Here is a 23,810-nt window from a genome sequence, read left to right on the forward strand (position 1 = left end):
ACACATACACAATCCATTATATACACTACATTCCCATATTCCATCTTGTACAGCATGCAGCTGCTTAAAATCTTGTCACCACAAAATGCCATATATTAAATAACACAGGAAAAGTATGAAAGGTGTCACTGAAATTACACAAGACAAGTTTAGTCAAGTTCGAAATCAATGGCTTTTCAATCCTTAAATATCACAGGTTTTTCAGCTCCTCAAATTCCTTGTAACAAAGGTTTTGAACAAATGAAAAAGAACAATCCCTTTTTACAGTTTTATGTCAGTACTTGGTTAACCCTTATCAGTTGGTAAAGCTTTAAACTACCTGGTAGTTCTGCCTGATATTTACTTGTCATGCCTAGACATTCTTCTACAGAGAAGCCAAATACTGTTTCCAACTGAGGTCACTATTTAGTTGTGGAACCTGATACAGCAAAGGTTGAAGGATTAACAGAATCTGCGGAGATTTTGTGATTCCATCAACGACAGAAAACTAATCCAAATCAATTCCTGGATATCTGAGAGGATTTTCATATAGGCTTCTATTGCATATCAGTTATCTCTAGAGTGCCATCTCATGTTTACATTTACATGCACATATTTAATATATATCACGTAAAAGAGATGTAGGAACAATCCCTGTATTTCATGTTCCTGCTGCTATATGAATACTTCACAGATTTTGTTGCTTAAGTGTCATGTTGTGAGACATTTAGTATCTTTCTTCATACTTAAAAAGTACATGATTTAAGCACTATTTTTATTCCATATTTTTAAAGATGGCATAACAATGAGAGGAAGCAAGTCTAAAAAGAGTTTACCTTGTTTTCCAACATTCATTCCTGAAAACTGGTGTTTCCAGTTAACATTTAAAACCTATTCTCAGCTCCAAAAAACAAGTATTTTGTACGTAAATTTTACAGCACCATTTTAAGAAATTTATCGCATCCCATTGCTTATCACAAAATAATACATGCTTTTAACTGCAACCTTGACACAAGCTTCCACAGTCATAGTGCACATATTTTAAACTTACACATAATTTGTACTAATGCTCCTGGAAAACATAAAAAAGAGCTTTTTTTTCTGTGTCTTAGAACAAGGAAAAAAAAAATAAAAAACCTCTTACAATATCTTAATTTCTCCTTCACATGTGTGTTTTTTTCTTTAAACTTGATATGTGAATAATTTATCATCTCTTTCTTCTTCCTAACTCTCATATTAGGACTGCTTTGCCATCTACACTATGCAATCACACGTAAGTAGGCACATAAAAATCACAAGAAACAATGCTTTTTGGTTGCTCCAGTGACCACAAATGTTCAGAAAAATTCACCCACAAACATGTTAGCAAGACCATGTTTTTCAGAATATGGTTTGGAAAGCACAGACAGGAAAACCAAAAGAAGATACATATAAATGTTTTACTGTTTGATTTATCGTTTCTTTCTGCTAAACCATCACTACAGTTTCATGTTGCTTTTTTTACATCAGAAAGGAGAGGAGGGTTTACTAGTATTGTAGAGAGTAAATGACAAAGCAGTAGGAATCAGAAGCAAGTACATTTTCAGACTGTTAAACTAGAGTGAAGCCAGCCTTGAAAATAAGTGTATTCCCCAATACTCTCTGCCTTTTTGTTGGGATCAGAAAGACTGTGGATAGTTCACACATGCAAAAATTGCACTGATCCTCACATAAACATCCTTTCTATTTCTCATTTCCCCTCTTCAAAAGTTCATCTTTAATATTCTCCTCTAAGCTTGACCACACACTTATAAGATAAATATGCCTTTAGGCCAAATGCATTTAGCATGCCTCATGAATAACTAAGAAGCCTGAAAAATATCCTCTACCAATTTTTTGTGGGTTGGATGAAGGGGTGGCTGTCCTTTCCTATCCAGAAGCAGACACATGCCATCTCTGCAGCTCAAAGCATTAAACTAAACTGAAAATAAGAGTGCTTTAACTTCACACTCCATGCTCTGATCTCCGCTGGCAGAGGAGCTGGGCGCACCTCTGGTTATGACCCAGGGTAGCACTGAGGTGACATTCTCCCACGAGAGTGCTGGGTGCGCTGCTGGGGGAACAACATTTTACGTTCCCACTGCTAACTCTGACAGCTCATCTGCCAGGCCTTGTGACTTCTTGAGCCCTCCTACACACCTCCATGACTGCCAGCAATTTTACTTAATTAAGCATTCCAAAATCTCTCCTCAAAATTCAAAACTTTGGAATGTTGCCCCAACTGAATTCTGTGGAAAAGTTCTTACGTAACCCTAACTGTTGTGGCCACTGAATAGTTTCCAAAGATAAAATTCAAGTTCATACCAGACATGACAGGTTATGAACACTGCTATATTTAAATGTAAGCTTAAACAGGTATTTCTGGTCATTCAGCCTTTGCTTTTGGCTCAGAAAACATGTTTGTGAGGTAGTTCAAGGACTAGAAAAAACACTACTAGCCTACTAGAAAGTCACGTGTTCTGGTGCTTCTCATAGCAGAATACACCCAGATTACTGCATACACATTAAACGCACATACTATAAACCCTAATTTAAAAGCATAAACCAAGCAGTATGCCAGAAATTTTCTAATTTTTTTTTTTTTTAACAGCTTGATCAAACAAAAACATGAAGTACACTTCTGTTGAAGACATTATTAAACCTTAAACAGGTCCTGCTAAAACACTGGAGCTACTGCAAGTTTTGTCTTCGCTCAAACCAACAGCAGCTGCACAAGTGCCATGTTAGGATTAACAATTTAGAGAGCAAAGGGAGCAAAGACCTATTTATTAGGTACTTATCTACAAAAGCTTGCCTTGGTGGCAGAATAACCAAAACTAAAACAAAATAGTTAATCTGCCTAAAAACCAAAACCAGACTAAATCATTCTCAGATAACCAGGAGGTCTTTGTAAGCTTTTTTTTTTTTTTTTTTTTTTTTTTAAAAAAAAAAAAAAAGAGGGGCAAACAGTAAGACATTCAATATTCCCAAAGGCACTACATTGATTAAGGGGAATCATTTTAGTGCTATGGTCATCTCAGCACAGTTCATAGGATAATGTATCAAGAATAGTATGCAATTATAGATATTTTGCTAAGAAAATATCTTTTCTCGCTTTTAGGAGCACACACTGCTTAAGGTTTGCTGACAAATGAGATGCTGAAAAAATCTTAGCTCCAAAGCTGACAGTGGAAGTGCAGCTGAAATAGGATTCTACCTATGAAACACTTCATTCAACACCAGGATACAAAAAATATGACATCAACTTTGATTCCAAAAACAACAATCCTCATACAAGGTATTTTGTGTACTGGGTACAAAACCACATCTTCAGAAAGTAATCATACACTTGTGCTCAAGAGTGTTTTGGTCAATAGATAAAGTATAATATTTTTGACCTTCAGCATGGGAATAAAACCCTGAGAGATACTACTTTTACCACAGACAATGGAAGGACACAGCTGGACTCAGCTTTTGTAAAAACTAATCCCTGTTTTTTGAAGGAATCAAAAGTTTGAAATTAGATCTTCCAAAAAGTTATTTCCTCCTCAATTTACATCTGCCATTCAAATTCTAGAGGAGTCAAAATCTTAGACTTTGTTTTGTTCTGGATACACTTTTGGTCTATTTAATATGTCAGACTAAGATTCTATTATTTTTACATCCTACTTTTTGACTTCATTCCCTTTTACTCTAAATTTTTAAATCATTCTCAGAATTATAAAACTCCTTTGCTCAGAATGAATGATCAAAATAAATGCCAATATAATACAAACAATTGCTAATTAATGTTTTATATATTAAAACCCATTGCAAATGCCACGTTTTGCATAAAGGAGCTTTTTTTTACTACCACAAAACCTCCTCCAAAGCCCCGCACAGAATCAATGTAAAGAAATGCAAACATTTCAGAGAAAACACAAATATGATAATTATGCAATCTTTCTGAATATGTTCAACAACAACATATCCAGAAAAGAAGACAATAGAAATACTGAAAACGGAAAGGTATGCAGGGAAAATATTCTGGAGGAAAAAAAAAAAAAAATTAGATGTATTTCCCTCTCCACTTTGCAGAAAGTGAGAAAAACAAGCATAACCTCTGTTCAGTTGCTCTCATATCTCCAAGTTCTTTCATGTTCTCAACAGCCTTTTTGCACCTTTTTGAAAGGAAAGGAAATGCTACTGCCTTTCAATCTGTTGTCTAAGAAAGATCAGTCCTATACTACAACACTGGAAAATATAGACAGTTAGGGTGAGGAATATATAAATACATAATCTTTATTATAATCATATACATTATAAATTAATATATTCTTTATTCTCCTCTATGTATTTTTAATATATATTAAAAAAAATGCAAGAATAAAATAAGATCTTCTGAAAGAAAAACCACTACAGAAGTAAATGGGGAAGATGTGCATTTTAATTTAAGGAACCTAAGATCCCATCCCCACACTCTTTACAGTTTTATAGCAATTATGCACAAGGTTTGCATAAACACTTCAAAATCATCAAAAGCTGTTTTATCAAAACAGCACTTAAGTTTTACATATGTTTCAACACAAATTAGTATTCAGAATTAAACAGCAAGCTGATAAAAAAAAAAGGATGTCAGCTGTCATTTTAAACTCTAACTGGATATACAGAGAATGGACCCAAAGGAAGGCAAAGACTGGGCCAAAGTGACAGATAACTCCTTTCCAAATACTTTTTGTAATTTAATTATCTTATTAATTCTCCCACTGGCCTAAACTCCTAGCTACTCATGATGAATTTTATCACTACCAGAAAGCTTGAATAATAATTATTATAGCAGTAATGTTATTGGAACCATGATGACACAAGGATATTGCAAAGTAAGGACAACAATAACACACTGATTGCTAGAGACAATAAAAAGACATGCAGACGCAGTTGGGCTTCCTGCAGACACATTTGCAAACAATACCTGTATGGTAAAAATACCATCTTAATTTATAGTCATAAAAAGCTAAACTACAGCAATGAATTAATTACTTGGGAACACTCAATTGACACTCAGTATGAAGCCAGACCCTGACACTCAAGGGCACAGCCTGCAATAACGTGGTTGTCCTGGTAGCCAGCATATTCCTGACACAAAAATGTACATATATGTGCAACATGAATGCTTCTGCAAGTATTGAGAATTTATACCAGTGAAGAGCCTGAGCATACCAGCTATAATCAGCACTAGCAGTAATTTTAATATAGGCAATTACTGATAGGAACATCAAATGGAGGGACGTCAGCTCTCCAAAACTTAAAAGGTCAAGTGGAGATGAGTTGGGAGTGAATAAAGAACCAATTGACCCAATTCCAGGAAGGAAAGAGGTTGGCTTTTCTCTCCTATGCGACTGAAGACTTCTCGGAATGCCGTCTTTCTTAAGATGCTGGGCTTTGAACACAACTACTTCACAGGGCCACAAGTTTTTAGAGGAGTAGACAAATCCAACAGAATTGATGGGCTTGAGGATCACACAAAGGTTAGGGTTTGAGTAAGATACTGCCCGCACCCCATCCAGATAGTGAGTAGGCCAGATTGCAGTTAAGAGTCTGTACGTATTTATGAAGTGCTGCAGCCCGCTGGCCAAATTTCAGATGCTTCTCAACACTGGACTCCTTTCACTCAATCTTTTCTCTTTTATTTCTGGCTGAAAAAATAATGCAAAAACCACATAACAGTTCAGTTATTTTTCTACAGCATGCCACTTTCATTATGCTTGCTAGGCTAGTATTTCAGATATATAAACAGATAAATAGCACCACATTTCAAACAAAGCACTTACCACTATTTTAATACTTCTTTGACAATATTTAGATGCACTTCAGATAAGTGACAGAAACTACAGATTGCACACAGTTACACAAAAGGCTGTATTTTGACCCAATTAGGTGGTAATATGTGGAGGATTCCATATGCAAAAGCCACCAATTTCTTAAAGAGAAGCAAGAATTTGAGAGAAGGCATCCATTATTAGAAGACAAGTCAGGTCAGAGTAAGTCTAACAGTGAGTGAGTGACTCATGGCTGCCAGTCAGTAGATATGGAAATGACTTGTTCATGAACTGTTCAAATGTCCCTAACTTCAACAGCCAGGGGCAATACAAAGCTGTGCAAAAGAAAAATCCACCTGCAAATATGTCAGTTTTCTTAAGTAAGGAAGAAAAAAAAATTTTTACGATTTACTGAACTTCAGATCTACATGATAAACTGGAAAGCAGTGGTTTAACTTGTTATGCTAACTCCAAAGTTTAAGTAGTTTAGCAAAGACTGTTAGGTTTTGGGGTTTTTTTTTTAATATATATCTATATTTTATATGTGTTTATATACATACACGTATATAAAATGCACAACCAGCCAATTTTAATTTAGTGGAGTATTTGGTCTCTGGTTTTGTTATGGTTTTGCTGTGTCTTAAACCAATTGCTTTGATAACAATGTCCAGCGAGATCTAAAAACAAGACATTGTAACTTCCAAATATTCAATTTCAAAGACACATTGCAGACATGAAAATTTTAGTTACTTTTGCCATGTTCAGAAGTAGAAAACCGACAAGAAAAACAAAGGGAGCATTGGCATGGCATTATGCCATAATATTGTTTTAGCTGCTTTATCACAAAGTAAATAAACTCCTTTAAACACTTTATCCTGAGATTCTCAGACTTGAACTAATTCCCTACTTCATAGCTACCATTACCAAACCTGTAATATTGCATTAATTCACAAAGACCACCACCATGGCACTTGCATTTCTTTGGCTGTCCAACAAGCCTTTTCTGTCCTAAACAGATGATTGTAACTGTGGCTCTTTTCCAGGATTTCCGTGGAGGATGGTAGTGTAAGTCATTGTGGTCTTCAGCTTAAATATGTGCGTTAAAAAGTAACATGCATAGATATGTACTGGACCAAACCTGACCTTTTCCAATGGAGAATCTAGAAGGATTCAGCACCTTACCTGGTGACTACCCCATCCAGTGCAGTCTGTGGCTGGAGGCGTACACTTTATCTGATTTCTCAAGGCCATTTCATCTCTCAGAACTGCCCTCAGAATATCTCTAACAAAAATATCCCCTTGCCAGATAACTCTTTAGAACAGCATCTGCTATTAGAAGCAAAGGCACAGCTCTAACCACATCACTAATTCTCAACCTTTTTCACTAAAAGCATGAGGTCTGCAAACATACAGTACAACATTTTCTCATGTGCAGCCTTCCAGAAGAGGAAAGAAATCTTAAAAGGTTGTGTCTTTTCTTTCCACTGTTAGAAACAGATGTTTGGGTGCCAGAGAAAAGGGGTGAGATCAAGTCTCAGAGCCCATTAGCAAGTCTGAACTGTCTTGGTATGTGCTTCAGAACATGCACAGTTCTGTATTAGTAAAAATTCAGACATTACTAATATCATAGAAAATGCAACAGCAGCAGCTGCAACACTTATCCCCCCCCCCAAGTTATAAATAAATATAAAATCAAAACAACAACATAATAAATAAATAAATAAAATTAATACAATTCCTCCATATCACACTTTTCAATGTGAAGTACAAGTATAGTATGGGAATAGTTTAAAATTTATTCTGAAAGTGCCTGGAACAACTTGGAGCATGGTGAAGGAAAATGGTAAGGGGGAACTAAATGAAAAAGTATAATAGAACCAGAAAGGCAAAGTGGAAGAATGTTTCACTGGCTGGAGATATACTGAGGAAGCAGCATTAAAAGTCTTATTTCAGGAAACTCGGTACACCAGAAAACAGATTCTGAAAGAATGCCTCAGGCTACTCAGCAGAAAATAATAACTATTGGGCAATGGAGCTATATTTAAAATAAATGCTAGTAAATTATTTGCATAGCTGTGTGCAGCCAGAACTGCCAACAATCACAAATGACTCTTTATAAATTAAGTTCAAGTATAAATAATATACTAAGGAACCATGCATGCTATATTATGAGGGGCAATTTAAGAAGTTTTCTGAGAGATTATCCAAACACATGCAACCACCAGGCCTACTAACAGGAGATTGTTTTCTTTCTAAATGAAGGAAACATAAGATGCCTATTATACCAACATCCCAAAAAAGTATAAACTCTTATATTTCTAGAAAGCATAAGGTTTAATCATTGGGAAGTTAAATCATTTAGCTTCAAATGAACAGTGGTTCGTTTTTGTTACGTACTTGCACAGTGCTTAAAAGGATACTACCCCAGCAAGGGCCACAGGCACAAAACAAAAACCCAAATGTCTGGCAATCAATTAATCATCAATTAATTTTTCTTCCCTGGGCTTAGGAAAAGAGCCTTAGTCTTTCAAATTATTCACATATTTCCAAACAAAAAAGTTTTTAAAAAGTAAAATTCTAAAAATATCTTTCAAATGACAGACTTCTATATGCTGAATTCAAGGTACTGAATTAACAGATACGAGCCGTAAGTTTACCACTTAGCAGAAAAAATACTCCCACAGTACAGCTAACCAGTGTTTCAACATGATCTGAAATGGTAATAAAGTTGTTCAATCCTTGCTCTCCCTGTTATGGTATATTATGTTACTCAGACATGGACTATTTTCAAAATCCAATGTCTAAGTATCACTAAGCAGCTAGAAAGTAGCAGTATTACTTCACTTCCACCCCACCAATGAGTAATTCTTTTCCATCTACTATCCTCACCTTCTCTGACCAAGCCTACAGACACCTCCTTGAATGAGGCACTGTCTTCTCCCACCCCTCTGCCCAGCCTTGAAGCGCTTCTAGTACTTGCTATTCTAGAATAAAATTAATTTAACATAAGAACTAGAATGCATACAAACTTCCTTCTTCTCTTCCTTCTCTCCACCAATGCATTACAAAGTTTTGGGGAGGGAAGAGGAGATATGGATGCATTACTTCCAGGTGGATCATTTGTTTGACCCAACTCACCACAAACACTAATGGCAATGCAGGAGATGGCATGGTACATGTTCAATGCTAAATCAGTTTAAACTAGAGGCAGAGCTGCACCCACCAGGCTTCCAAAAACCTAAGGGGATGGTGAGACATTTCTCTTCCAGAAATGACAGTGCAAACCTCAATACCTGCCTTTCACATGCAATATTCTCTATTAGGGCTATGCATTCCTAGAGCTAATGGGCAAGTACCTACATCAGGTTTAAATAAAAACATTAAATTTCTCACTGGCAACTAGGGACAGCTTAGTCTAGAGAGAATGCCAATTTAGCTCCCCTTACATGTAAATAATTAAAAATAATATGAAATATTAATGGATGTATATGTAAATGTCAGCAAAAAAGTACTTGAAACTGGGTTCTGACTGGGCTCTGCTTGTGATCTCACCACTACTTGGAAAGAGATTAAGAAGTCCATCAGCTGCAGAAAAGTTACCATGAATATTTTGATTTTATTTTTTTAATTAGGGAATTATCTTTCATATGATGAAGAAACCCACAGGTTTACAAATATTATATTAGAATCATAATAATCTCATCACAGAAACAAAGCAGCATCGGCATTTGTGATGGTCATTTGCTTCTATCTCCTGTGCTTCTCAACTTAAAAAAGGAAAGTCTGCCAGGGTGACTGAGTTTTACCTATATAAAGTCTTGCAGGAAGAAAGAGGTTCCCTTTCTTTTTTCAGCCAGAAACATGCTCAAAATATCTTGCCTATAACATGAAGTTGGAGCATGCTGAACTGAAGTTACCCCCCCCAAAATGTTCACTACATAATCAGGAGTTGACCATATGTGAAGAAATTGGATAAAACCCTTTCTATCATAAAGTATGGCAGAATACTATTAGAACTGCTGATAAGACTGCATAATTATTTTATTTGCTATCAAATCTGAAGTAATTTGGTCTTCCTAGTCAGCACCTAATTCTTACAATTACTTTCCAAGGTGACAGCTTATCATATGATATATATCAACACAAACACATAGCATAGCTCAAAACCCAGTACCCAAACAATATGCAATGTGACTTCTAACATAAAACACTCACTGAAACACAACTGAAAGACAAAAAGAACTACTTTGTCATTACCGTCAAATCACTGCCTTTTCACACACATGCACACACACCCCTCATTCTTTTGGGGGGCAGGGAGAAAGACTAGAATTCAAGTGCATTAGGCCAACTAATTACTTTGATTTGGTGAAAAAAATTCTCTGTATTACAGCTCGGTAGAAATATCACCAACAATGACAGTAAAAAATTTTTTGTAGTGAAATCTTAACATTTGCTATTCGGAAAATACATACCAAACATGTAAAAAGGGAGACATTCAGACAGCTAGAAGCTTTTTAATAAAGTATACTCTCACATTAAAAAAAAACAGAAGCCAAGTTCAAAGCTGTAGCAGAAAGCCCTTTTCCCCCTCCGTACACAGGTTTTAGAGAATCACTAGTAAGTTGCTTACAAAGCAAATCTTTCCATCATACTTTTAATAAACTTTACAATAGTTTTTCCTTCTCCTTAAGAAATAAAATCAGCATAACATTGTAATTAGATTCTTGTCCCAAAGCAGTAGGAGCTGTGTATTTTAATCCGTTAAACATGTAACTTAATCATGCCCATTGCATATATATTAAGGAGGAAGAGGAAGTTTTATCAGCAAAATTCTTTATTCTCACAGGCATTATGTTAATCTTTTCATGTCAGGAGGTCGATTTCCCTAAAGTAACATATATACGGTCAACAACAAAGGCAATGAAGCCACAGGTACCAACCAATTTAAAACAGATGGATCCAAAATTCCACTGAATCTTAAGCACTATTTTAAGACCTGCTTGAATTATCTTCCAATTTCATTAATTTTCTTCTTCAAATTATTGTTTACAGTTATTGAGATCATGCAAAAATTATGTCTCAATTAGAATTAGTATGAACGTTCAGTTGAAAAAAATGCAGATGAAAAGCATCCTGTAACTCAAGCAGTCAACCACCGCCATTTCCAGGGTCCTAATCTCTAATATCCAGCTCAGAGAGAGCAAAATGGAAAAGAAATGCTGAGAACTAAAATCCCAATGGCATTCATACAGCTTATCATTAAGTTATGCTGACTCTGGCTCTGTTAGAAGCTCACTGTTAAACTTCCCATGTCAAGCAAAGTCCAATTCCAGTTTTAACACCAGTAGGAACACATGTGCACTTTTATTCCTACAAATTAAAGTGTTCATAGTCTAACTATCTCAGTACAGTCAAATAATATGAGAAAACAAATCAACAATGCTTCTAAACCAGCCCCTGCACTCCTATACACCAGAAGCCTCGGTGCTCTGTTTTTACAACTCCTAGGCACCACAAATTAGGTTCAGAATGGTATTTTTTCACGTCCTTGAGATCATTAATTAAGTAATGTAAAATCTATACAAGTTCTGCAGCCTTATGTACAACTGACAGAGTAGTAAGATGTTACCCACCAGGCAAATGTTACTCTAAAAAGGTCTTTTTAAGGCAAAATAGCAAAAGAAATATTACACAAGAGTTTTCAAGTTCATCGTTATTCTGTTTAACTACAGCTCAGTGACAGTCTAGATCAGTAACTACGCTAAGTAAACTGTAGAAAACAACATCTTACATTCAATGAGAGTAAAACAAATTACTCATTCGTCATTAACAACGTCTGTAGCTTTTTTTTTTTCCTCGGTGCTTTCCTTTACAACGCCAAGCGTTAGTAAAGCGGTTCAAACAAAATTAAATGCGAAGAAGATGATAATTCGCTGCAGCAGCAGGCAGCAGAACTGGACTCCCTGCTCCCTTCCCAGGTGCCTGCCAGAAGGCACACGCAGGCCAGCCGCTGCTCCTAATAGCTTTGAGCACCGCTGCTCTTTTCAGAAAACCCATTTAGACACACTACAGAAATATTTATCTTTCCAACACCGACCTCTCCTAGGTCTCACGGTCTCGCAAAACACACATACAAATGAACTCAAAGGCCAAGGCTGCTGCCGCTGCTGCTGACAGCCCCCTCCGCAGAGTCCCAAGACCGTATCGATCCGGTCCTTTAGCATTTCGGGCGTGTAAACACGAGGAGCCACACGGGAAAAGTAGCCAGCGGTGCGTGTCCGCCGGCCCCGGCCCCGGCCAGGCAGCAGCCGGCGGCGGGATGAGCCGCGCTGCCCGCCTCCGCCGCTCCGGCCGCCCGCGCTGCCGCGTCCCCGCGCCCTCCCCCGGCCCCGGCCCCGGCCACCGGCCCCCGGCCCGGCTCCGCCCCGGCCCCCAGCCGCGCCCCGCCGCCGCTCACCCAGCTTGCCGCGGGACTCCTCCAGCTTCTGGATCTGGTTCTCTAGGAAGAGCACGGCCACCCCGAAGACCAGCACCGCCAGCAGCTGCAACTTGGGCGGCAGCATAATCCTGAGCAGCCCCATGAGCAGCAGCAGCAGCGCCGCCCGCCCGGGATCACGACATAACGCGGGGCCGGGCCGCGGAGGCCGGCGGGAGCCGCCGCCGCCGCCGCCGCCGCAGGGACGGCGCGAGCCGGCGGGGGGAGGCGGAGGGCGCGCGACTGGGGCGCGCGACAGGGCCCGCCGCCGCCGCTCTCACATCGCCCCGCCGCCCCCCGCGCCCCTCACCGACCGCCGCGCGGCGGCCACCGGCGCGCCCCGCCCCGCCCCCGCCTTCCCGCGCTGCTCAGCAACCGAACGCCCCACCGCGCGCCCGCCGCCGCCGCCGCCGCCGATTCCCGGCGGCGGGCCCCGCCCCCGAGCCCTCCGCCATTGGGCGGTGCTACCGTCACCCCGCCTCTCCCGCAACAGGATTGGCCCCTCTCAGGCGGCGCCCCGCCCACAGGGCATTGACTCCTCCTCCTCCCCTCTCAGCTCGGAGTTGCCGGACCGAGGCGTTGTCCCGCCTACATGCGACCCTTCGTGATTGGGAGGTCCTTCTTGAAGTCCCGCCCACCTGCTCACCCTCATTGGACACAGGCACAGCAGCACTTGGGAAAGGCACAATAGTATAGCTCAGACCGGCTGTCAATCGCCGGGGTTAGGGTTTATGTGCCGCTTGGCTGCAACCCTCTGGAAGGAGAAAGGACCTTGTTCAGGGTTGTTCCTTGATGCCTGACTAAAGCTGGGGAATGACATCTCCTCTAGCCTCGCTGTGAAGCGCTACTCCGAATACACTAAAACAGCTGTGCTCTAGACTTCTCGCAGAGGTTCTGGGGTAGCTGTTTCTGCCAGTGGTGCCAGGCGCTGGGAGCAAGCCTGCGCCCTCCTGCATCAGGCAGTGTGTCGGGCGTCCGCGGTGAGTGAGGTCCTTCGGCGGCCGCCCGGCGCCGCTACCAGGAGCGTTCTGGAACCAAGATGGCGGCGGCCGCCGAGCTGACGGCCCCGGGGCGTTGCTGGTTCTGGTTGCTAGTGGGGCTGCAGGCGGTGAGAGGCCGTTCCGGTTCATTCAGCTCGGGGCTGAGTGCGGCTGCGATTTCCCGAGAGAGAGAATGTAAAGGGGGTGGGGCGGGGGCGAGACGTGTCCCGTGCCGGGAGGCGGAGGCAGCGGGCCTTGCCCTGCCCATGCCGTGCCTCTTCCCTCTTCTGCCGCCGTGACCGCCTCTTTTGCTCGTCGTCGGAGGCTGTTCTCTGCTTCTGCTCTCTTCCCTCCTGCTGTCGCTGCCTTTACTCCCCCAGGCTGCGAGAACCGCGTTTTGAAGCCTGCATACCCCTCCGCCTCGACCCCGTTTGCCCCGTTAGCTCGTGGCGATGGCTGTGGGTGTAGCAGTGACTTGAAGTAAACTTACAGGCTTCTTCGAACCTTTTTAAAGGGATTTGTGTGGTATAAGCCTCATGACCTGTGTTGTTCTTAGTAACGAAGTTAAGAATGGGTTTTGAAAGTGAAGCTAGGTGGCTTTCATTTCTAACTGAAGGTTGTCCTATGAAGGCTGTCCCTCGACGTTTTCCAGACAGGTCGGCTTTCTCTATTTTAGTGCACCTGATGCATTTAAAGCTCTGACCCACCTGAGCTCCAGAGGTGGGAGATTATTCAAAAGACCTGTTAAAATGTTTCACTCTAGTAACTATTAAGCACTTCCTAAAGCAATTTGTGTCGATGCTGCATTGGCTTTATGTGTATTTGTAGTCAAAGCATTAAAGGAGAGCATGCTGCTGAAATGAGGCGCATCACTGGCTAAGTAGCTGAAATTAGCTCGTTCTGATGGGAAATTAGCTTCTGAAATATGAGGGTTATTTTCTTATACAAAACAGAGACATTTATTATAATTAATATATATATTAGTATTTCAGGATAAGATAATAGTTACAGTACTAAAAATTAAGGAAAAACACTAGGGAGAGCCAGTTTATTCCTTTTTCTTTTTTTCTTCCCTTCCCACTCCCTAAGATTTTATTCTCAAGCTGTTTTGAGCTTGCTGTGTGACCAGAACTTCTTCACAGAGGAATTCTCTTGTAATGGACACTTTACTTGCTTTCATACATTTGTTTTTTGTTTGGTTCCCTATCATCTTGTCCTGTCTGTGTGTGTGTTGTGTCCTACCTGCTGCCACCCCCTAAAAAAATGGGAGAGTATCGGACTTACGTATACAGATACTCTAGATTTCTGCTGGGGAAGGATGTGAGGACTGTCACTGGTGGAAATGAAACGACAATGCCAGTAATACCATCTTTGCTACCAGGTGAACAGACTTGAAAGTGAGGAAAAAATGACAGTAAAACATAAAAGGGTTGGATGGCAAGCAACAAGGTGCAAGAAAACTGTTTTAGCTACTGTCATCATCATTAGTTTAATAAGTGAACATTAATTTAAATGTATCTTTGGCAGTGTTTGTCATCCTCCTTAGATTTTCTTTACTAATGTGGTGGTGTTATATTTCTTATTGCCAGTGTCCCTCAGAAAGGATAATTAATATATGATTTCAGTGATATTGGGACCCATTTTTGATTGCCTGCTGTCCTATATAGAAATTACTTTAGCAGTGTCCTGTAGGAAGAAGAAACACAAATGCAATTTCAAAATAATTTTCTGTATATTATAATTTTCTCTTCATGATTTAACTTTTTTAGCAGATACAGAGAAACAGAATAATGAGGCACCTAATGTTTTCTACCAATTCCTAATACATAACAATTCCTATTTGTCACATCAGTGATATGTCTTTTCTATGGGAGGAAATGGGGTTTGTCTCTGCCTTACTTGGGTGTGCTTTACGTATTAAATGAGGGGTGAATGTGAAGAGAAGTCTGATTTGCTGAAGGACAAACTTAGTTTTTTCTTCTGTATTTTTCTGTTTGGGGCAGCATAATTCTTCTGACTCTTGGTCTGTTATACATCCAGTCAAGTTTGCTGATATCATCTTACTCTTCTCTGAACACGGAGGTGCTTGCTGACTGGTTTGTTCGTTTGTTTGGTTTGTTGTTGCCCAGGGTCTTTCACCCAGGTGGAGAAGCATCTGGGAAAACCATCTCCTTTCTCTCATTTCTTAATTTCCTCTCTTGCTTCCACCCCCTGTGCTCCCATTCCCACCCCGCCCCCCAAGCATACAGCTGGAAGGCAAGGTTTTGAGATAGGGTGTGAGAAATCTCTGTGTATAGAAGTGGGAACGTGAAAACAAAGCCAAATATCATTTAAATGCTGGGATAATTGGTAAAATTGTTTTGGCTGCTCATTAAACACAGAACTAGTGTTATATATAGAAGCCATGTAACTGAGATGCCTATTTTAATGTATTACTAGTAAATCAGAAGTGCAGGTTTTTATCTACACTTCTGCTTTTAGTATGTAATTTTCCTGTAACATTAATGCAAACACAAAGTTAAAATCGTATTTGTGTGCCTTATTGAGCAATTTGGTCCACTTCATCACTCCCTGGTTATGCCTTTCCCAAGCTTAGCTGTTACACTTATTTTCCAAGTGTGTTTTTGGTCGTATGAAATTTAGTGAAATAGTTTTGAAAGGGCAGGTTTTAGAGAGCTGTAGCCATGTGTGTTTCAGCCGATTCATTATGCTTGGGTGGTTTATTTCTTTCTTAATCTGGAACTAGCAATAGGAAGATGTAGATTGGCAGATGTGTGTATAAAAGGGAATTTTGGCAGGTCTGATACCTTGAAATATACATATTATGAGTGTCTAGAATTCACTATTAGTTTAAGACCATTCCTCAAAATAAAGTGGTGTTTTGCACTTATGGGCAGACCATTAGGCATTACTGTAAAATGGTCACAAGAGACTTAGTTGTCTTTCCTAATCATTAAAGCATTTAAAATGTTCCTTTTTTTAAACAACTAATTTAATATTGAAGTGTAACATTGTATTGATTTTCAGATAAGTGTATATGGGGCACAATTGTCATCAGAAGCTTGCAGAGAGCTGGGCTTCTCCAGTAACTTGCTATGCAGTTCTTGCAACCTTCTTGGACAGTTCAATCTGAATCAGTTGGATCCGTTCTGCAGACAGTGCTGCCAAGAAGAAGCTCAGCTGGAAACCAGAAAGGTGGGTTTTGGACCAAATCCTTTGTGGAATAATTTAACACATTATGTTATGTTTATGAAACTTTTAATTTTAAAAATATATGAGAATCTGGATTACAATTTCAAGAGGAAAATGCAACATTTCTTGATAATGCAATATACACAGCATCTAGATTTGCAGACTTGCCATACTGCTCTAAAATAACGTCCCTGGATGAGCAGAAGAACCTTTGCTTCTGTGACAGCCCTTTTCTAGTGTGAAGTGACTAATGGGAGCTTTGTCCAGCTTCTTTAAATTGAAAGAAGTATGGGGTTTGAAGAGAGGGGAAAAAAAAAAAAAAAGAGGAAAAGGAGACTGGTGTTCTTGATCGTGGCTCTTGCTTGGTCATTGACCCATAGTGTAATGGCCAGGGTAGTTCACTCCAGTCCCGAGGAACAAAAGGCTGTTGCAGTGGTCTGCTCCTGAAATGGCATGAACCTGACAGAAGCAGGAATGCTCAACTCCATTCTGCAGCAGTGAGAATAGGTAGGTTCCAACAGCTAGAAATACTGGGAGTAGTCTTGCTCAGAGCCCATGCTGTGCTTCAATCAGCTAGGCTAAGGCAAAACCTTTCCTTTATCTATAGTAAGTAAATATCTATCTTGCTTAAGGTGTATCAGCAAGGAAGAATTTTTAGAGTCTTGAAAAGAATACATCCTTTCAAGTACGTTGTAATTTAAGAGTACTTCAGAATACATTGAAGACCAATCAGTTATCAGGGAAGTATGGATTTCAAGGAGAAGAGATGCTGAAATTATTCTTGATGGCTACAAGATAGCTAAATAACTAACAACATATTAATGAAATCTAGCAGGTTTCTCCTGTCAGTTAAATTCAACATAATACAAAAAAAAAAAAAAAAAAAAAAACCACAAACCTGCCATTGGTTACAGTGTTAGGCACAATATATTGAATAACAAGAAACAAGTGTTTGAGATTTGCAGAGTTAATGATTAGTAGTTCCTTAATATTGAGAGACTATTAAGGTAAGAGGTAAGACTGTAAATTGCATTGTTTCATATATTGACAAAAGAACGCTTGCAGTAATATTTTGGTACAATCCTTATGGAACTTGATATCTAAGACTTTTTCTTTGCTAGGTACATGAATCTTATAAGGGGAAGTTTGTCTCTGGAAAATGCTCCAGTTCTTACATATATGTATGTACATATCTATACATACGCAGACACATGAGCCGAAAAGTTTCAGAATAAAATGGACTCATGAAATGTACTAAAAGGGGATGGAAAAATATGAAAGGGTCTCCAGCTGCGCTGTGCTTGTGTACCGCAACCAGTAACAGTTGTGGTGGAAGTACCAAGGCTTCCTGTCCTCACTTAAGGGGCAGATGCTTTTATTTGTTCAGGTACTATTCGTACAGTTTTGCCTCAGTGTGCATAAGATGCATAACAATAACTTGTGAAGCAGGATAATTCATGTTGTCATTTGTAGGGAAAATAAACCAGAGGAGTTATGTTGCGTTTCTGTCTGTGACTTCTAAGGGGGAAAAAAAAAGTCTGTCTTTATCAATTTATCAATAATTTACTCAAGGATGTACCTTATTTTGTATTGTAAACAATGGATTAATAAAAGTTGGATCAAACAGAATTTAAATCAATTGATATTTTTCTGATTATGTTGAATGAGACCTGGATTTCACCATGTGGATAATCACATTTCTTGTGTAAGACTAATCAGATGCCATTTTGTGGTTAGGGCTTTACACTGTAAATATTTTTAGTCTCAAAACTTCTTCTATTTTAGTCATGCTGAATGTAGTAGAAAAAATATAGGGCTGGATGGTGTCTCAAGATTGTTTCACAAATCTCTTCACAGTGAACCAGAATTTCTTATATATTTATAGGAACCAAGAGATTGTATATTGTGAGTTGTTCTTTTTAATCTATTTGTGTTGGTTTACCCAGTTTCATTTTCTGCTTGTTATTTGTAGTAAATGTGAACGATTTCCTACTTCAGCACAATTCAATATACATCTTGCTCATTTTATCTTAATTCTGTGACATTTCTGAAGAAATTTAATACAAATGATACTTGAGATTTGGAGCTAGCATGTTAAATATTAGCTTGAATTACAGGAGTGATTATGTTACTGTTTTCATGCATTTTCATATCCAGGTTTGAATGTAGGCTTTCCTTACTGTGTATGTGACTAGAAATGTTGCATTGTTCTGACATTATGGTTATACTGTAGAGTGCTAAATTACAACATTGTTTCTAATATTCTTCTGAATGCTGTTTCAGGAGGTGGAATTTTTTTATACTGTTACCACTGCTTGGAAATGGATATTTTGGACTTGCTGGATTTTTATTTTTTTTTTAAATGTGCACTGAATAAATTCCCTTGAAGATTGGCCAGTAGAAAATTAGTGTTGGGAGAACTGACCACAAATATTATCCTAACAGATTGTATTCAGAATCATCACATTTTGAATTTTTGTGTTTTAACATAGTGCTGGTTGTAAAAGGTGTTTGTAATTGAGCTCAAGATTTTACTGTTACGTAAAAAGTAACAATCTAGTTGATAATAGCTTCTTGCTGAAGTAGGATTTGCATGATATGCATGCAGAATAGAAAAACTGAATTCTGCCTTATGCTGTGTTTTTTTCCTTTCCCTGGTTTTTTTCAGGTTGCCATAGAAATCTTCTTTCTAATGAAAATTTGATAGTTAAGAGTGAATGGATGCTAAAAATTTTAAAAGGTTTTTTTTATACCCTCTTGCTTGAAGAACTTTAAAATATTACTCTAAACACCTGCATCTAGATATGAGATGTCCGACTTGCTGGTTAGCAGCCTTTTATGTTGCAGAGTTCTAGAGCAGTGGTGCTCTGGGTTTTGCTGGTGCTGTGACTACATGCTTCAACATCATCAAAGTACATGAGTATTTTCTGAACCATGATTCCAGTACATGACTGAGCTTGTTCATTATGTGAGCAGGTATTTGTTCCCATCACGTGACACAGCATGTTGGTAGTCTGTGCTACAAGCAGACTTGCAAACCATTTGAACTTATGGACAGACTTGAGGATTTTAAGTTAATTCTTTTTATAAGTATGTGACAAGTGTTAGAACTAGAGAAAGCAAGAGTTTGTTTATAGCATGACTTGCACCTGAGTTTTAAATGAAAATTTAAAATTAAGGTAAGGGGATAGCATGTGTATCTGAGAATTTTTACGTATTGTTGCTACTTTTCATGAATGATCTGTGAAATATACCCAGTCCTAAAAATACTTTGCGGTGAATAGCATCAGTGCAACCTCGAATGATATGTTTACAGATTTCAACTCTTTTATATCCTTAAGACGTTTATTAATCCTGGTCTTGTTATTGGTCCAGCATTCTGTGAATTGACATTGTGGAAAATAGCTGTGAGGTGCTCTTGTTAACCAGTATTTGTTTTGCTCTTAACTTCTGCTGACACCTGTCCAGTGAAATATTTTAATTACTTCATAATTTGACTGTTGTTAAAATGAAAAAAAATCTTTTGGTTATTTTCTCCTCTTCTAGAGATTTTGTATTCACTTTCAGACTAATTCAGAAGCTAGCTTAAACAGTATTGCTTTAGACAGCTGCAAGTTTTAAGCCTCAGTCTGTCAGATTCAGAGTACTGCTGGTGTGTAAAATGTAGAAGGATGAAATAGAGGTGAAGCTAACTGTGCGTGAAATTGTAGTAGCAGGCGAGATTGTCCCTATTTTGCAGTAGCTGAAAATAGCCGCACTCCATCTGCAGCTTCACTTATGCTGTGTGATCATTTCAGACATAGCTATAAACATATTCCATTAATTGTATATTATAATCTTAGATTTATCTCAGCAATATATGCGTGTCAGAATCCAAACTGATTTTAAGAATCAACTCTGTGATGAAATTTGCAATACATTACATTTCACAGTTGCACTGTGCAGGATTGCTACAACCCTTAAGTCATCAATATTTCTAAACAAGACTTTTGAAATGTATTTTACTCATTAAGATGTGTTGGACTTCAGCATTTTAAATTTCTGTTGTCAGGTCTTTGTCATGTTGTAACGCTAGGAAGTTTGGCGAATTAGATGACATGACATCAGGTGTAAGCAAAAGATAGCCAGGAAATTTGAGACATGAAAGTGGATAGTTTAGATGTTGTCATGGGTAACATCCCACGTGTCTACCATATGCTATTGCTAAATAGTTTATGATTCTACTGTAAAAAAAGGTAATGATACTGAGGTTTATATGCATCCTTTAAAAATTATATAGAGGTGGATAATAACTGCTCTACTGTACAAATTTAAGCAAAACCATCTGAAATCCCAAAGTTTTTAGCAACTTTCTTGTGTATATATTCAGGGCTGTCAAAATACGATAAGCTGTTAAAGCATGGTTTAATAATTTATTGGAATATCTGGCCTCTGGATTGCTAAAATAATGAGAAATCTAGGATTTTTCACCAAACTTGTACTAGATGTAACAATATAAATAACTAAAATATTTCATAAACTTGAAATGGATTATTGTGCTGTGAGAGGGGAGGTTTTCAACTTGATGCTCTTCCTGCACCAGTTAATATAAAAATTTCTTTTAATTTTTAGATTAAAAATATTGTAAAATACTAACCTGAAATAAATGTGGGCAACTTAAACTTCGGCTATTACTTTTTCCAAAAAATCTTAAAGCCCATCTTAAGGTTGCTTTACGTTCAGATCCCCATTCTACATCCTACTTGAACCTAAAATTATTTTTGAAAGTTAATGCAAGTCTGTGGACATAATCCCATTAGCTCTAGACAAACAGAATGGATGAGATTTTGAAAACAGTGAGATTTAGTGACCTTTAAGTATTTTCTCAACATTTTGAAAAATGCTGAAAAAAGAGAACCAACTATGGACAAAATAGTAAGAATGCATACTAAAACACTCTGGAAAATGCAGAGAAAAGTCAAAGCACAGCAGAGGAACCTTTCCTAGATTTTTATTATGGGTTTCCACTGGCCAGTTGGGTAATTATGTCAGCATGTAAGCATTGTAGTTGTAAATTGTAAGCACTGCAGTTTGAAAACATGTGGCACCTAGACATGATGCAGACCTTTCCCTAGTTGTTACATTGTAATCCGTGCTGTACTTAAACAGGTAGTTTCACACTTCTGCAGGAAGATCATACCATGTTTTCACTGCATCAAGCTGAGATTCTTTTCCTTGCAAGTCCTGGGTACTTGAAATTGTGGGAAATCATTTTAAGACATGAATGATTCAGCTGCAACTGCAAAACCCCAGAACTTCTAGTCTGTTGAAAGTGAAGCCTGGGCTCTGACCACTTCTTCCACCTCAGCCACCTGTCTCTGCATAGTAGCACACAATTTATGAGAGGTTTTTGTGGATGAAAAATATGGAGGTGAGGGACCATATACAAAGGAAGGGTGAATTATACCTATTTAGCCTATGTAATAAGTAGCTGTTAACGTTCAGCTTGGTCTAATCTGAAGAAAAGATGACTCTCTTAATTTCACTGAAAAGTAAAAATTTTGCTTATGCAGACTTAGTTTTCTGTAGGTTACCTTATCTGTTACTCACAACAATAATTGCCACTAGGGCCTTTAAACATTATAGGGTAGGAGATGAGCATATGTGCAGAGATTTTTCCTCAGAAGAGGTTATTTTAATCCTAATGGATAATGCTTATCTTCTCCTTATGATGCTGTTTGACCATAACTTAAAACCAATTCTTTGTGTGGAGTTAGTGTTAGCCCTGTCCTGGAAATGAAATAAATATTTAGTGTGGTATTAGTAATAAACACATCCACTGTAATTACAATTGTGTGCTACTTTTAATAAAGAAAAAATAAATTGAAAGTTCTCTTAAAACTCCACCTTTTTACATGTATGGAGCTTTTAAATGTTCTGTTATTAATTACAAGGAGGAATAAGGTGACATTTTTATCCAGACTTAATTTTTAAAACTCAAAGTAGTTTACAAAACTCACAATTTTTACTGAATCTAGAATAACTTAAAATGCTTTTAATGCTTTAGGCTATTCTTATGTGACCCAAATTAGTTTAATTTTTCAGGTTTGTTTTTTTTTTTTTTCACTAATTAAAGTGCTACACTGAAAAATTACTGTTGGCTGCCTGCTTGTTCTGCCAGAGGCCTTTAATATGAATAGTTCCAGTGAGGCAGCCTCACCTGTTGGTTTTTAACCCGATGGGTAAAAATAGAATTCACTGACATATCAGTGGTATAATGTAAATCATATCAATACTTGTATAAATGAATTAGAATTCTAGTTGACTTGTAGCTGTTTCTCAAAAAGCCCAGCTTTTTTTGTCTTTTGATGTGTTCTATAAAATTCTTTGTCATCTTTGTAAAAAATCAAATTGTTTTTACATAGCTGTACCCCTTATTTCTAACATGCTACTTAAAAATGGTTCATGTTCATTGTTTTTACCAAGTTTTACTTTTAAAAATAACATAATTTAATGGCAGCATATTTTATTTAACACTCAAGTAAATAATCAGAACTCTATAACGAAGGCTAATATGTCAGATTATCTTCCTTCAAAGTTTTCTTTTAACTAAAAAGTGCTCCATACAGTTCACAGAAGAATAATTTTATGGGGAATATTGATAGTGAAGTTGGGGAATTGAGATGATTGTGTTCTCTCTAATTGAGAAAGTCTCTTATCAGAGTACTGTCACTTCAGAATATTATGCACAGCCATTCCTTGTACTAAAAATATGCTGAAGTGGATGTCCTCAAGAACTTTACCAAGTACAGTCTCCCTTCCTTCTGTACATGATGTCATCAGCAATTAAATTTAATGTTGACAAACTAGTAGTCCTAGATAAGGAAGGTGTAGCTAGTTAGTCAGTGCCTGAGACAGAAATTTACCATATTTTGATTGGATCAGATTCACCAAAGGTTCATCTCTGTCAGATAAACGAAGATAAAATACATTATCTGTCTGTGGTAGGGCAAGCCTTACCAATGGAAGACCTCTTTCTAGTCTTATCAGTGAAAAAGAAAAGGTTAGGGTGAGTTAAGGTGGTTGATGTGCATCTGTGCTAGCAACTGGAATAGGTTTAGCTAATTAAGTCTGACCTCCTTCATCTGGATAAAATACTGGCATTTGATTATACATTTGTTGAAACAACTTCAAAAAGTACAAAGTCTCCAAATTACTTAAACACACAAATTCAAATAAGTAGTTAATGAGTTTTGTCCTCAATGTTTTCTCTGCAACTCTTCTAAGATGCTTTCTTTTTTAATAAAAGCACAGATTCTGGAGAATAGGTGTTCAGGAATTCTACTTCTAGAAGTATATGGTTAGATAGCAAAGTTAATTGGGCAG

General features: G+C 38.2%; 2 protein-coding genes across 2 annotated transcripts in view; one reads left to right on the forward strand and one right to left on the reverse strand.

Annotated features, from left to right (window-relative positions):
• The window catches only part of HS2ST1 (heparan sulfate 2-O-sulfotransferase 1), an 84,964-nt gene extending 72,318 nt beyond the window's left edge, over positions 1–12,646 (reverse strand). Inside the window, exon 1 of the mRNA XM_042808557.1 lies at positions 12,256–12,646. Coding sequence (XP_042664491.1) covers positions 12,256–12,379 — 124 coding nt within the window. The 5' untranslated portion in view covers positions 12,380–12,646. The remainder of the gene's footprint in view (positions 1–12,255) is intronic.
• A 614-nt stretch (positions 12,647–13,260) lies between these two features.
• Positions 13,261–23,810, forward strand: part of SELENOF (selenoprotein F) — a 28,495-nt gene continuing 17,945 nt past the window's right edge. Inside the window, exons 1-2 of the mRNA XM_033000569.1 lie at positions 13,261–13,381; positions 16,281–16,448. Coding sequence (XP_032856460.1) covers positions 13,313–13,381; positions 16,281–16,448 — 237 coding nt within the window. The 5' untranslated portion in view covers positions 13,261–13,312. The remainder of the gene's footprint in view (positions 13,382–16,280; positions 16,449–23,810) is intronic.

This window comes from Tyto alba, unplaced genomic scaffold (assembly GCF_018691265.1).
Source record: "Tyto alba isolate M040663 unplaced genomic scaffold, T.alba_DEE_v4.0 Super-Scaffold_1000006, whole genome shotgun sequence".
NCBI classification, from domain to species: Eukaryota; Metazoa; Chordata; class Aves; order Strigiformes; family Tytonidae; genus Tyto; species Tyto alba.